Source organism: Uloborus diversus, chromosome 7 (assembly GCF_026930045.1).
Source record: "Uloborus diversus isolate 005 chromosome 7, Udiv.v.3.1, whole genome shotgun sequence".
Taxonomy (NCBI): domain Eukaryota; kingdom Metazoa; phylum Arthropoda; class Arachnida; order Araneae; family Uloboridae; genus Uloborus; species Uloborus diversus.
The window spans coordinates 24,152,670-24,168,572 of NC_072737.1; the positions used below are offsets into that span (position 1 = coordinate 24,152,670).

Here is a 15,903-nt window from a genome sequence, read left to right on the forward strand (position 1 = left end):
GGAGTCGGAGACGAATATCCAAGAATCGGAGTCAGTCATTTGTCCTCCGTGTATAAATTTTGGCCAAAGCTACTAAGTCAAGGAGTGGGAGTACGATTAATTGTCGGGCACAGGAGTCGGAGTAAGGTGCCTCTAAATTCTCGGAGTCGGAGTCTGGAGTTTGTCGTCAAGAGCTATTTCCAACAAAATTTGTTTAAAATAAATCCGCCTTCAACTACGGAATCTACATTGACTTACAGTTTCCCCGTAGGCGCTAATGTTAAGCTTTTTTGAACTGTTCAAAATTGAACAAAAAATAGTTCAAATCAAAAAGTGAAAGATGGGAAAGAGGTGTCCTCACCGAGATCTTTCGAACAAAAAAACGTTTGTTCGAATCGGACTATTCATTCAAAAGTTATTAAGGGGGGGGGGCAGATAGACAGACCGACCGACAGACATTTTTCCCCATCTCAATACCCTTCTTTCCAATTTTTAATTTTTCGATATTTATTTAATTATTTTATTTATTTTTGAATTTTTTTTGTTTTTTTTTTTTTGTTTTTTTGTTTTTCGCGACATTTTTAAGATGCATTAAGCCTTCTTTCATGCTTTTTTCTTCTTTTTCTGACTTTTACTCGGAAAGTAGGCTAAAAAGCGGATAAATGAAAATATATGTTATGCATATTGTAGTTTTCCGTGGTTAAAAGTTAAGTGAATTAAAGATAAATTTATCTGTATTTATATTAAAATAAAATTTTTGTGTGCGTAATGGCTTCACGAGAAAACTGAAAGGCTTATCAGTTTAGAACTCTATCGCAAATTTAGTGTTTATATTTTAATCGAAATACATGACTTAAAACGCCACTCACGGCATGCATTGTAACTTTATGGAAGGCATATTAATTTATAAATTTTAGGTAACTTAAAAAATAAAAGCAAGAGTGAAATATATGATGTATCATACACAAAGTAAAACATAAAATTTCGGAATAGTGTTATTACTTTAAAAAAAGTAAAACACTCACAGTTTTCAACACCCTTTTATTAGCTTCACTCGTATGTTTGTGAGTAACTCTCCTTTGGACTAAGAGCTAGTGGCTTACTACTGTTAGTACATTCCACCACTTATGAGCGTTCGTAGCCGAGCGGGTCTTCGCTGACTTCCACCTCCGGGAATCTTTGGGCGTGCGTTATCCCGTCTGCGCCGAAATTAAATTTATAATCTTGCAACTCAATTTTCGTCCACTTTTTGTGATCGGATTCCTTTAAAATTTGGAATGCAACCTCAGACCCGCGATGACAATGCAATACTCTACAGGGTGTCCCAAAAGGTAGTTTACAAACTTAACATACCGGTCTGTCATATTATGATGAACAAGATTTACATAGGAACATGTATTCGCAAACGCAATGCTGGCGCACTACATGCACACAAAGTCAGACACTAACGGATGCACAACATGTTGCATATCTATTACATAAAGACGGTTTTATACACAACATTTTAGAATTTAAGCAAAGCTTAAAACAGTTGCTAAAATTTGCGGCCCGCCAGCTCTCATAACCACGTTGCAACGACAACGCAGCATCGGTGAAATCTTGTCAGAATGGATCGTTATTACGACGGTCGGTATTTAGTCGTTGCGACGCGTGTATGACAGCTAAAGGCAGCAAATTTCAACAACAGCTATAAACCTTCCTTCAAAACTAAAATGTTGTGTAAAATCGGCTTTGTGTGTTAAATATGCGACATGTTGTGCATCCGTTAGTGTCTGACTTTGTGTGCATTTAGTGCGCCAGCATTGTGTTTGCGAATGTATGTTACTATGTTAATCTTGTTCATCATGATATGACAGGCCAGCATGTTAAGTTTGTAAACGACCTTTTGGGACACCCTGTATAATCAAATTAATTTATTACTGATAAGTTATTAGTTTATTCTAATTAACACGCTTTTATTAGCTTAATTTGTATGTTTGTGGGTACAACTTTCCTTTGGACAAAAAACCAGAGGCTTAATAGAATTACTTACAGCGTACTAATCAGAGCTGCGGAGTGTATCAATGTTCGCACATGAATTTACCAGAAAGCATTCAAAATGTCTGATGCAAATAAGGCAATACAATAGTAAGATACATACCCATTATAAAAATTGAACACACGCACAAAGATTTCATTTAAGAGTTACAAGTGTTAGCAATATTTAGTATCTAAATCTTATTTAAAAACAAAATGAACTAAAAAGTAAAAAAATAAAATAATAGTTTAAAAAACTAAAAAAAAACACGCTTTAGTAGTAAAATGAATTAAAAAGTTAAAAATAATCTTTCGATGACAAGTATATAAATTAATTAACCAAACACTTAATTTTACTGTAATAGAAAAAAGCTCGGGGGGGGGGGCTTCTTATCAGTTGTCTTAAATTTCTTCCACTTGTTATCCATGCAAAAATGTAAATAGGCAGCCCCCCCCCCTCCTCCCCACGCTTTTTTTTTTGTTACAGTAAAATTAAGTGTTTGGTCAATTATTTTATATACTTGTCATCCAAAGATTATTTTTAACTTTTTAGTTCATTTTGCTACTAAAGTGTGTTTTTTTAGGTTTTTAAACTATTTTTTAGATTAATAGGTGTAAGAGTACTTCACGTAAAATTGTTTCCTCTTGCCATCAACTAGTTAGATGACTTTTATTCATAAGTCTGTTTTACGATAATATTAAAGCGTTACGTAGCTTATTGATTAGAAGATAAATGTATGTTTAAATGTATGTGTGGAAATTTCTGCTTTGACGTTAATGTGATTCTCAACTGTCAATTTAAACTCGATATGTGCTGAAATGGGTTAACTTGGATTCATTTACGGAATGCATTCGATTAATTTGGAAGCTGAGCCATATTAACCGAAATGCATTCCAAATGTTATATAAAACATTCCATTGATTTTCTGCAAGCGTATAATACCAATCAATGTAACTAAACTCGTCATCAAGCCGTTGGCTCGTTTGAAATTCATTCAATTTTACGATTGAGGAAATCTAATATGTTGTGTTGTAATGGAAATTGATTGAATATAACGCAATAAAAACCTAAGTGGGTAATTCATTGCAAATTTGTGTCCTATAACGTAATAATTGTATAGCAGGTAAAAGGTTTTTCTTTTTTTTTTTCCAAAAGTTGATATTTATACTTTTAAGACCATCCGCCCTTTTAATGTCCCAAACTGTATGGTCATTTTTAAAGCAGCAACTATTAAAATGGCCATCGGGAAAAATGACTTAGCTATCAAGATCGTTACCAGTCATCTATGCTTCCACAATTCGAATCCAGTGAAACCCGTGCAGCTGACCACTTGCGGTGCACTACTTTAGTAGTCAACTTAAACACGTGGTTAACTTACAAAAGTTTGATTTATATGATTAACGGCTAATTCCGTGCCTGGAAAAAGCGGTCAACTTCGACATTGTGATCAACTTACAAGGGTGGTATGAGATTGAAGGGGAAGTAGCCTTTCTTCAGTCTCCTATACACATGGTTATCTGCTAAGCGACCGACTACAGGACTTTCTGACCCTGACTTAACGAGCATACAACCCGCATGTAATTATGCGTTTATATGAAATCGGTCATCAAACCCGCGATTCTCCAATTGCAAGTTGAATTTCCTTACCACTAGGCTTCTCCAACCTTAGTAGATGACGGGGCATTAATTTTTCATAACACCTTTATGTCTTACTAGCAGTACCCAAACAGCGATGCCCGTGCTAAAAATGTTCGTTGAATAAAAAAACTGACGCCCCCTCCCCCTCTGATGTGAAATGATCATTTTTCTTTGTATAAAATACGTACACACCTTTTCAACAACAACAACAAAAAAAACTATTAAAGTTTCTTTGGAGTTAAAAACTTTTCGTCAAATCATTAAATTAGACAGTTGCTTTAAACCTCTATTTAGCGAGCGAGTAAAGCGGTTTTTACTGCAATATTTCGCCAAATAAACAAAAAAAGACATCAAATAACATACTTCAAATGTAAAAATAATTTCGCAGCTCTATTGTTTATCGCCAAACTTGCCCAGCAACCACGCTATAATAATCCATCCTTCTAAAAAAAAAAGAAATAAAAAAAGAAAAGAAAACATCCCGTGGAACATTCAAAAATCGTCAGAAAAAAAGAAGAAACTGTCGTACATTTCATTTGGATAAAAACAAATCAAAAGTTTCTTTTCTTTCAAAACAATGAATTACATTAACGGTTGTCTTAAAACAATAATCCTAGACTGAACCCCTGTTCAGCGCCTAAGGTGCCAAGCGACCACGCTACCGGAACCCAGCCCTTTTGCGAGTGAAGCGGATGTTTTTTCTTGGCCAATAATGAATGTTTCGCCAAACAAACAGAAAGGTATAAAATCACATTAACAGTAGCTTTCAAATCTTTACATATTAAGAGCTGCGTTGCCCGGCTTTGCCCGGTTACCTTGAGAACAAAAATTGAGTCAAGTGACATATATTCAACAATTAGTTAAAAGAATAACTTAATAACTTAAAGAAAAACTTAAATAAAAGAAAAAAACACCATGCAAAATTACCCTTCCAAACATTGACGACAGATATTAAAGTGCTTTTAAGAAATTAAAATGCGAAAGATGGATTTTAAAAGCGTAACCATGGAAACATGAAATAAAATAAGTTTAAGAATGAAAACGCGAAAATAAAATGGTTGAAAACCTGAATCAAAATGACGTATTTCGAAATTGATTTAAAAACGCTTGTAACTTTTTTTCCTTTGAAGATAGAAGCTAATGTTTTCGACCAAAGGTCGAGAGAGATCTGGAGTAAAAAATCTCGCTTTTTCCAATGCTGTCAAAAAGAAAACTGTGGGACAATTCCTTCATTTTTTATTGATAGATTTAATAAAGAAAGTAGTGCCTAAATTTCTGCTAAGCCTAAAAAAAGTTTGAGCTGAAAACGCAAATTACTCCCGTCGTAATTAAGTTAGAGCATTGAAATAAATTGTTTAGAACGCAGAAAACTCGACTCTTTTTAACAATATATAATATGAATATGTGCAAGTAATTTTTCACCCCTTTAATAGCCAATAATAGGCAATTTACGTGAAACTTGGGCCTAAATTGGAATAAAAAAAGAACTATTTATCGGATTTTTTTCGAATTATAGCCTATGTTACTCAGTAAGAAAGCACCTTTCATATAGTGAAAGAATTTTTTAAATAGGTGCAATGGTTTCGGAGATTACCTCGAACATATAAACACACAAAATCCGCCCTCTCTCTTTATAATATTAGTAAAGATTATTTTTCATTTCATCATAAATGATTTTCTATTGCAAAAAGATCAAACTCTATAAGTTTTAATCAGTATTTTATCAACTAACTAAAGATTTCAAAGAGGTCATGGTGTTCTGATCAGTATGGAGGATTTGTGTCATCAAGTGAATCAGTTATTTCAGAAAGAGCGTCAGTTCAATGAATTCCCGTAGGACTTACGCTCTTTCTGAAATAATCGATTCTAGTGCGTTGTGTAGTACGCAGATTTAAAAATATGTTGCTAAATGAATCCATGTTTAAAAATGTATTTGTCGGCTGTAAAATTAAAAAAGTGGTTGAACAAAAATACTCAAGAAAAAAAAATAGTTTCACTGAGGTACCTATAGTTGATAAGATTATGCTCATTTATTCCTGTTTGTAAGCCTTTTTAATATGTTTTACGCTTTCCAAGATCTTGCATTCTTCAATATTTTACGGTCGTATACACTAGCTGCTTCAAACTTCCGTCTTTCACTAGATCCACCGATCGAGGCTTTTCTAACCAATAAGTATTTAATCGGTAGTTTCTGTGTCTGATGGAGATTCGAAAGAGTTGGTGATTATAAGTGTTACAGTGAATTCGCAACTCCAACGAACTGTAGGGGGCACTGAAGTCACTGTCTAATGGCGGAATTGAAAACTAAAACAAACGCACATGGTAACGAAGAAAATGCTAAAAGTGTTGTGATTTTTGTTCGTACGTATGATTTTTTCGCTTTATTCTTTTTAAATTAATTTTCAAAGTCTTGTGGATATTCTGGCCCACGTAGAAAGAAATGAGAATTCAAGAAGCATTACTAAACGTCAAAAATTAATGCAAACTACGTAGTTCGTAGTTCTAAGCAGCTATTTCCACGATGTTGAATTCGATATTTATCAATTCTTGATAAAACTAAATAATAATTGTGGCCTGACAAGAACAACAATTAATGCTAGAAAATTCAATGTGACATTACAAATTGTTATCGAAAGAAGATGATACTTCTTTGCCTTGCTTGGCTAGCGCTTATTTTTTTTTCCATTTGTAGCTGAGTTATTTCTCTCGAATTCCCGAATCGGTTCATTTAAAAATTTTCTGTTTCGATTTTTCTAATTTCTGAGTTACGATTTAATTGTGTCATGTTATGCAAATCATCAACAAAATTCTCACGGATATATGGTGGTAGTTTTCTTTTCAGTTGATTGACCATTATTTCTTTTCACTTATCGAATTCTGTAATCTTACTACCATTTTATTCCACTCATGATAAAAATTAAAAATGGTTTAACTAAAAACGCGAAATCTCGCCAAGGCTACTTTGCTCGCACAATACCAAAATTATAACCCTAAACAAATTTGGCGAAACCTTTCAGCTGAGAATAAAAGGAATAAAGTAAATTCTTTCTAGGTTAAACATTTTTCATTTTGTTCTACGATAATAAATCCAAGAAAATATTTTGCATACTGTCCATTCCAACTAAATGCTGCTGTAAAATATGATTAGTTAAATTAATTTAAGATTAAAAAAAACTCATATTCTTACAAATTCATACAAAACAATAAAAAATTTTACCTTCTATAACGTTATCTAATTTTGTTAATCCAGAGTTTTCTTGTTTACGCGTCCACCATTTAATACTTTTTTGAAAGAAATAAGGAAAACTAACATTATTTTGAGAAGCTCGAGAATACTCTTAGGGGACGAATTAATTTCTGTAGCTGAAAGCAAACTAAGACACATCGATTGCGTTAATAAATACTCAGAACAAACTGCCTGTATTTACGTCAACAGACACACATGGAACTAAAACGTGGCAATGTTTTAGTTCCATCGGCAGTTTTGTAAATCACCGCAAGGTAGCGTATTCGAGCGCTGGAGTTCCGAATAGAACTTAGAATAAAACTTGCTCTTTGAAATCTAGCTAAAACATAGTTGCAAAATTGATTCTTACTGTTATTTATTATTATAGTTAAAGCAGAGCTTTGAACAATATAAACAGTGTTGGTTTAGCGTTTATGGCTAACGCAACCCCCCTCCCCCCCCCAAAAAAAAGAAATTCAAAAACACAGAAAAGTTATTAAACTTTTGAAATATAAATACGTTTAAGAATGAAAATTTTAATGAATAACTTATTCATTAGCTTTTGGGTGGGTGAATCACGTGAATTTGACGATTTACATGTGTCAGTAATGACCAATAAGGTTCGAAAAGTAACTATATGTCGCCAAACTCTGCGACATTTGTCAATGCAATTCGACATTACTATCAAAACTTTAGTTTCATTTATGAAATATAAGACTTTATGGGATACGAGACATTTATCTAACAGTCAGATATAGAGCATGCACTTTTTTATTCCACTTTTTTACATGTTTTGTGCTCGAGTGGTCAATTTTTGGCTTCTCATCAATTACTAGCGGAGCGGCCTTTCCGTATGCAAAGGTGCAAAAATCAATGCTTATGCACTAAAGTAAAATGTGCCCTTTTCCGGATACGCGTTCTTTATGTTTATTAATATTTATTACATTTTTTCATTTACAAACGTAAATTACTCTTCACAAATTGTTTCAAAAAAATATTAAATCCTGTTTTTATCATATCTCAAATTCTTATAAATTGCCTATTCGCTTGTAATAATTGTATCGATTTTTGCTTCGTTTACTTGTTTTCACATTATGTTAAAAGTTGGTATTCATTTGTTCAAACTCGTCTTTTTTACCCGTGATGGTTACCTTTTTTAGACGTGATTTGTTATTTTGAGACTATTTCAATCATAATTTTACTAAGTTCAAATACTTTTCCCATTTGTCTTATGAGCGCTTTTGACAAGACGATTTTACTTTTTCTTAGCAAACTCTCTCTCTCTTTTCGATTAAGGAAAGTTGGTACTGTAAAACTTAAAAAAAATTCAGTTTTAATATATTTAAAATGTTCAATTTAAGAGCTTTCAACCAACACCAAATTTATGTTTCTATGTAGATTAAAAGTAACCCAATTTAAATATTAAGGGTTTGAGAATGTATTTAAATGTACGTGCAATTTTACTTACATTACTTTGAAAGTTTAGCTTAATTATATTTATACGTTCGTTATTACATTTATAGAGAATTTTATTTTTCTTCATTGCTCACGCTTTTTCCTAAATAATTTTTATGGTCAACAACATTTTGTTTTTCATTAAAAATTGTTTATTCGTTAAAATTTATTAAATTACTACCGGTACCCGCACAGCATTGCCTGTAGTAGAAAATTAAAAGTGAATTTGGTTCGCCTGCATATTTATAAATAATGGATGATGAATTTCTCGCCAAAATGCTATGTTTGCTTGTCCGTGTTATGGTAATTTGCTCGTCCATGTTGTGGTAATTCACTCGTATTGCTGCAGAGGTATTAAATCTACCAATGGTGGCTTAAAATTGGAATAGAAAAAGAACAAAATTGAATTCTCGAAAAATCGCTTTGAGGTGCACAACCCTATGCTACAAACTAGTTTTATGTCAAATTTCATTAAAATCGGCTCATCGGTTTAGACACTATGCGCGTCATAGAAATACATACATCCAGAAAAAGATCCAGACTTTCAGCTTTATTATTAGTAAAGATGAAATAAATAAAATTGCTTTAAAATTACACTTCAATAGATTCTAAAATATATGTTTGGAAAACACTGAAAATTTAAACTTTTAGAGAAAACAAATAGATAAAGTTTAGCAAGTTAACTTAAACCGTATACAGGGAACCGACTTCCTAAAATAAAACAATTTTCGCATTAACTTCTTTACTTATTTTTTATTCCACGGCGATATATCTTTACTATGTTTCTTCATACCAATTCAAATAGTGAAGACGACAATCAAAATGAAACCCTCTTGACTTGCAGGCATCATTCCCAAACAAAAAAGATACACACAAAACTTTAATCCTTTTTGTGCTTCTTTACAATACTCATGACTCAAACGCCATTAATATTCCTCTCGTGCGAAGTTTCGAGTCAAGAGTTTGAGAGGAGCATTTATTTCTCTCTATAAGCAGAATATATATTCGCCATTTGCTCTTCGGTTCGGCAACAAGGATTCATAAATAAAGATCTCGGAAGTCAGCGTGGTGAAATATTACGTTCTTTCCGCTTCTATTGCCATAGTATATTTTTACAGACAAGGAAAAATGGAATTTATTTCAAAAGTTTCCTGTGAATGAAAATAAAACGCGACAAGGTCATCAAGTTAGAAGTCCCAATCTATCCTTTCTTATATTTTCCATTGATTGCTCTGAATATTTAACATATCAATGGCTTGGACTAAATTAGCCAAGGGCGGATCCAGCGTCTGGTTTTAGGGGGGAAGGAGGGGAGGATCATAACCACCTCTCCCCTCCGTACTACTGCTCAGTATCCATGCTTATGCGGCACTATGTGCCGTCGTCGAGGACTGACAAAGTTTTTGCCCCATCTTGACTTTTCCGCCGTGAGTAGGTAAAGTGTAATACCTGCAAAATTTTCACTGATCATTTTTTGAGCAATCACGATTGCTTATTGCTTTCATTTGACTGTTTTGATGTGCTCTGATTTTATTTTCCCACCAGCATCCTCTGCAGCACCACCGTCGACCGGCTACCTCACGATGCTGCTCCTCTAGCGAGCAAAGTCTCCAGGTTGCGTCAATATAATATCCTTACACGCATACATACACGCACGTACACACACACATATGAATACACACACATATACATACACCTACACACACACACAAACGCATACACACACTCAAACACACACACGCACATACAGACAACTACGCATACACACACCTACACACAACTACCCACACACTCATGCCTGCACATAGACACAAACACATATGCCTACACACACATACATACACATTCCCCCACCCCACACACACACTCATACACACAACTACCCACACACTCATGCCTGCACATAGACACAAACACATATGCCTACACACACATACATACACATTCCCCCACTCCACACACACACATGCATGCATACACACATATAAATACACCTACACACACACAAACGCATACACACACTCAAACACACACACGCACCATACAGACAACTACGCATACACACACCTACACACAACTACCCACACACTCATGCCTGCACATAGACACAAACACATATGCCTACACACACATACATACACATTCCCCCACCCCACACACACACTCATACACACAACTACCCACACACTCATGCCTGCACATAGACACAAACACATATTCCTACACACCATATACATACATTCCCCCCCCCCACACACACACTCATACACACAACTACCCACACACTCATACCTGCACGCAGACACAAACACACATGCCTACACACATACACATACCCCCCCACACACGCCTACATACACACACATGCTCGTGATTGCGAAAAACATAATTTGAATTCAAGAGGTCAAAATTCAAATTATTTATTTATTTATTTATTTTGCACTTTTTTCACCTATTGTAAGTAAGTTTTATAGTACAAGCTTGCTTATTTGTCTCTGCTGAAACAAAAGAGTCAAAAAACGTCTAAATACAATATTGCCCTGTTGTTAGTATGGAATCCAAAACGCGTTTCTTCAAATATTTCGAAAACTCATTTCTGCAGATATTGCCGTTCACCTATAGACGGCTTTAGAGCAGGAATCAGTATAAATAAAAAGATCAAGTCCAATGATTGGTTTAATAAAAAGCTGATACAAAGACCCCAAGTCACGTGACTCAACAATGACGAATGGTTGACATGTTTTGCTTGAAATGAGCGAAAGAAACCAGATTCCTTCCACTGCTTTCTTTAAAATTTATCACGTGGCTTGCTTCACAAATGAAAGTCTTCACTCCTTCCTTTTTATCTCTTCTCAATGGACAGGGATGTAAGGCCCCTATATATACGAGCCGACGCATCACCGTAAGTTCAGCCATTTTGGATCGGATCGCGTTTTGGAGTGGTTGTCTTAACTGGCAAGTTATCGCGTTTGGTGATTTCTCAATGCAAGCAATTAGTAGCAGCACATAAATTATTTATTAAATAAAGTATTACTTTCGGCAAATTTGGTGAAATACGAAACTTTGCTGTGGTAACCCTAAAAGCGCAACAATGAAAAATCCACGGATGTACCGGTACTATGATGTGACTATTACGCAACTTTCACATACGGGTAATGTTTGAGCCAGTGTGCCATTAAGTTTGTTTTTACACTAACTCAAAGAAACACAAAATGATGTTCAAAGTTTTTTCATTGAAATGCTGCAACAGAAAATTCGTAACTTATACAAAAAGTAAGAACACGTATTTAAGCAACTTAAAATTTGAAACCTTGAAAAACCGAAATTGGGAAATGCCTACTTTCACCGGTGATTCGTCGGAAATATTCGGCATTTCACGTATGTTTCAGGTGCGTGAATGTTGATATTCACCAGATAATGTCGACATTTATCAGAACTCTCAGTTTCACAGTAACATATGCGTGAATACTGGTGAACGGCAAGAACTGTTTTCGCTTTTTTTTTTCGATAACTAAATTTCAAAAGTATGCGAGTTATTTGACGAAAATTAAATCAAACTCAGGGGTGGATACAAGGGGTCACCTAAGGCGTCGACAATATTACCCATCCACACTGTGCTCAAACACTTCATGAATAAAATGTAAACAATTGCAGTATTGATTTCAACTCATTAATTATTTTTTAAAGCAAATGGATGAAATACTACTTCCCTTTCACTGCTTATGAAATTATCTAGTAATGTAAGGGCAAACCTAACCTGGCAGCATTGTGAAAGATTTGCTGATCCTAATCTGATTATTACAACGCTGCCAGGTTAGATTTGCACCAACTATAGATACCTTATTCCTGGGCGATTTAGTGCTTTTTCATTTACACCCAAGCAATTTCACAAATGTTTCGCACCCAAAATCCTGTATTCTTCAGGCCTCACCCCCCCCCCCCACTAATATGGTAGTCTGTATCAACCGTTGATTCTACTACAATTGTGCGTTAAAAAATAAGATAGACAAAGAAATGACTCTTAGTAAAATGTTTGATGCGTGTTCTGAATTTTGTACTCATTGTTTTATTTTTAATTTATTTTCTTTTTATTTTAGGATCTCATTTCACATCCAAGCTGGGTGAACGAAGGCCATCGATGGGGGACGACAGCGAGTGCCACTACCGGCTGGTCAGCCTAGGTGGCGCCGCAGTTGGCAAGAGCTCCATTCTGAAGCGATTTCTTTTCGGTACATACTGCGACAGGCACAGGCCCACCGTAGAGGACCTCTATAGCAGAGAGTTTGACATTGGTGGGTAAGAAAAAAGAAAAGCGAAAATATATTGTTTGAGTGTGTTTGATTTAAGTTATGCAAAAGGTATTTCGGGATAGTGAAAAGTGACGCTTCTTTTACTCTATTTAAGCAGCTTCTATTACATACCCTCTCATTAATCAAAAATGAATCAGTTTTGTTGAAAGAGCAGAGTAAACTTCCGGCCATTCAAAGGAAAACGGTAATTTTTCCGGCACGTGACGCTTTATACATTTCAAAGAAACCTATGTGTGACTTCTTAAGCAAAAAAATTCCGCTAATATCTTTTGAAATTGTTTCTTTTTCCGAAATATAGGAAGTGTCACGTGCGGGACAGAATATTTGTTTTGTGGAAGTGCCATATACATAATTTGTTTTCAACAGTTTAAATTATTATTTCTCAACAAATGTGATCTATTTCCTTTTCGTTAGAACCTTAGCTACCAGACCTACAAATTGTTTCGTCATTGCTATATGCTATTCGTCAGTGCAAAAATATTAAGTAATGCATATTGCAAGCTGCAAGAGAGATGCCCTGCACGTAACGCATGCAAATGAACTAAATATTAATAAAACAAAGTTATTTAAGAAAAATAATGCTGTGTCAGGAGTATCTTCATTCTTCATATCAAATGTAAAGATTTAAAAATGTGCTAACTCCTGTTTAATTAAAATATTAAGATCAATAACAAGATGTTGGTAAACTTCTCGAGTCTGATTGTTTTGCACGTTACGGTGGAATGGCCCTAACGTACAGAGTTAGTTTACACCATAGAGCAGAAAATTAAATGGAGGGAGCAAGTCCAATCATTGGCGTAGCAAAAGCTGACATCAAAGATCCCAAGTCACGTGACTAAACGACGACGAATGGTTGGCACGTGTTGCGTGAAAGAAAACTGATTTCTTCCAATGCTTTGCTTTAAAATCTATCACGTGACTTGGGGTCTTGGTTTCATGAATGAAAGTCTTCACTCCCTCTCTTCTCAATGGTTTACACCCGTTTAACAAAAACCGACTTAAATGAGTTAATTGTCACCTACTCAGGACTCAGTGGCCCAATCGAAATTGTCTCTGGGATAGGGGGATGTTTCGACGATGCTTTTGCATATGCACTGATTTGGCAAGGTATTTTCATCGTTTCGCACTGCTCTCTAAACTTTCACACTGCTTTTTTAACAGCTCTTCTCGTGCCTGAAGCACAATAGAAGCCATCTAATCATTCATCTTCGGAACGGTAAGGTACATATTGCAGGAGATAGTTGCGATTGTAATTCTCCGGACCATTGGTAGCTATAATGTATGGAACAATGACAGCTTCATTGTTGATCTAACGACCAAACAGCACGAACTTGAGGGTCACGGATTAAGACAAAATTCTAGATATAGGTCCATTCCCACTGGATATGAGCTCAGGTAACGCGGTTTGACTGCATAGGCCCTAGTTTGGCTGCAACGCGGGTCCAAAGTTGATAATTTGGACCCAGAAATGCAATGGCGTTTCCAATGGAATTTCAGACTTCGACACAATGTTCGTTCTCCCAACACATTTGACGTCTTTTGCTAGTACAACGAGTGGAAGGGAGAATACCTATTTATTTATGAATACTTTTTAAGTTACTTGAAAAGTCAAAACGATTTTTTGTTTTTGCTTTTTTATGCGCCATGTATACGTGCAATATTTTGGGAGTTTTTTTCTCAACTACCATTTTTTGTTTATCATTGGAATATCTATAGCAGACGATAAATATCCAGTTAAACTAAATGTTTACATTAGCAAACGATAAATACTTTTTACTAGCAAACGGTTAATATAAAACGAAAATACTTAGTTTCATTTGCAAGCGATAAATATCTTGTAACTATGTTATTATGGCAATCACATTTTTGAAATTAAAATAGTGTTCAATTTAAATTTGAGAACTTCTTATTAAAAATTAGTATTCTAAGTAATTAATCCAAAAATAAGTGTATGCAAATGATTCGTACTGCAGTACAGTTGCAGAAAAAGAGGTAAAAACAGTAATTCTTCAGGAAACTCCATTGCATTTCTGGGTCCAAATCATCAACTTTAGACTGCCGTTGCGGCCGAACTAGGGCCTATGCAGTCAAACCGCTTTACCTGGGCTCATACCTTGTGGGAATTGACCTACATTTAGAATTTTGTCCAAATCCGTGACCCTCAAGGTCGTGCCGTTTGGTAGTAAGTAGAAATTATTTGAAATATATTTTTTTTTAATATTACTTGTTTTTCTCTTGTTTCTACGGCACTCTAAAAAGTACGAGTTAATTTCTGACCCAATTCGACATACTTTTTTTTTTTCTAAACTAGCCAATGCTTGTAAATTTATTGTAATGGAACATTTGCAGTCTCATAACGGCTAAAAAACACATTTTCATTGCTTTTACTAAAAATGTTTCATGGTTATCAATTTTTCGAGATGTATGAAATGCTTTAGTACGGTACATAACACTCTTGAAGTTTCTTAAAAACAGTTATTAACCACAGTTTGTTTAAAAGTTCATCCATTTACATGTCGCTGACAATAATGAGAAAATAAATCCTCCAAACATTGAATGCGCCTATAAGCAAATTGGTCGATTACCGATTAATCGGCAAGTCGGGTCGATTTTATGATCATTATTATTTCTAATGCTACAATGCCTTCATTACCGTTTTTATCTTTCTTCGCTTTTTTTTTCCAAATAATATTTCAAAATTTAATTCAAACATTGCCAGCAAATTTTCATATTACTGTTACTAAAACTACATTATAATAACTAGACATGAAAGTTCAATTATTTAGTTAATTGCTGCTTGTATTCAACAGTTGCTACTTTTTTGTTATTATTAACAACTTAATCCGAGATTTTTTATTCGTTATGAAAATTATAAAGTAATTTCAAAGCACCAAGCTCAAGGTAGGGTAGAGAAGAAAAAAAAAATTGACAAATGAAATATGTTGCAACATTGAAAATACGTATATTAAACAAAACAGAAATAATAAATTGACAAAATTAACATTATATCTTCATAATAGTAGTACGTGAACATCAGCTGGGAGGATTTATTTCAATCTTTTATTCAGTGTTTTGTTATTTTTGCATTGTTTGTCTTTATTTTAATACATGTTCATGCTACATCTTATGTTTATGTTGCTCAAACTTACATTCATTTACTGTTAATAAATTTATTAACTTGATTTCTTCTTCAAAAAAAACCTAAAAATTTGAAAATCATTAAAAGCCAATCAAAAAAAATATATATATCTTCCTTGCCGATAATTCGGCAACATTTG

At 34.4% G+C, this 15,903-nt stretch overlaps 1 protein-coding gene across 1 annotated transcript in view; it reads left to right on the forward strand.

Annotated features, from left to right (window-relative positions):
* LOC129226102 (ras-related protein Rap-1b-like) overlaps nt 1-15,903 on the forward strand; it is a 146,554-nt gene that overhangs the window by 100,848 nt on the left and 29,803 nt on the right. Inside the window, exon 2 of the mRNA XM_054860699.1 lies at nt 12,413-12,607. Coding sequence (XP_054716674.1) covers nt 12,454-12,607 — 154 coding nt within the window. The 5' untranslated portion in view covers nt 12,413-12,453. The remainder of the gene's footprint in view (nt 1-12,412; nt 12,608-15,903) is intronic.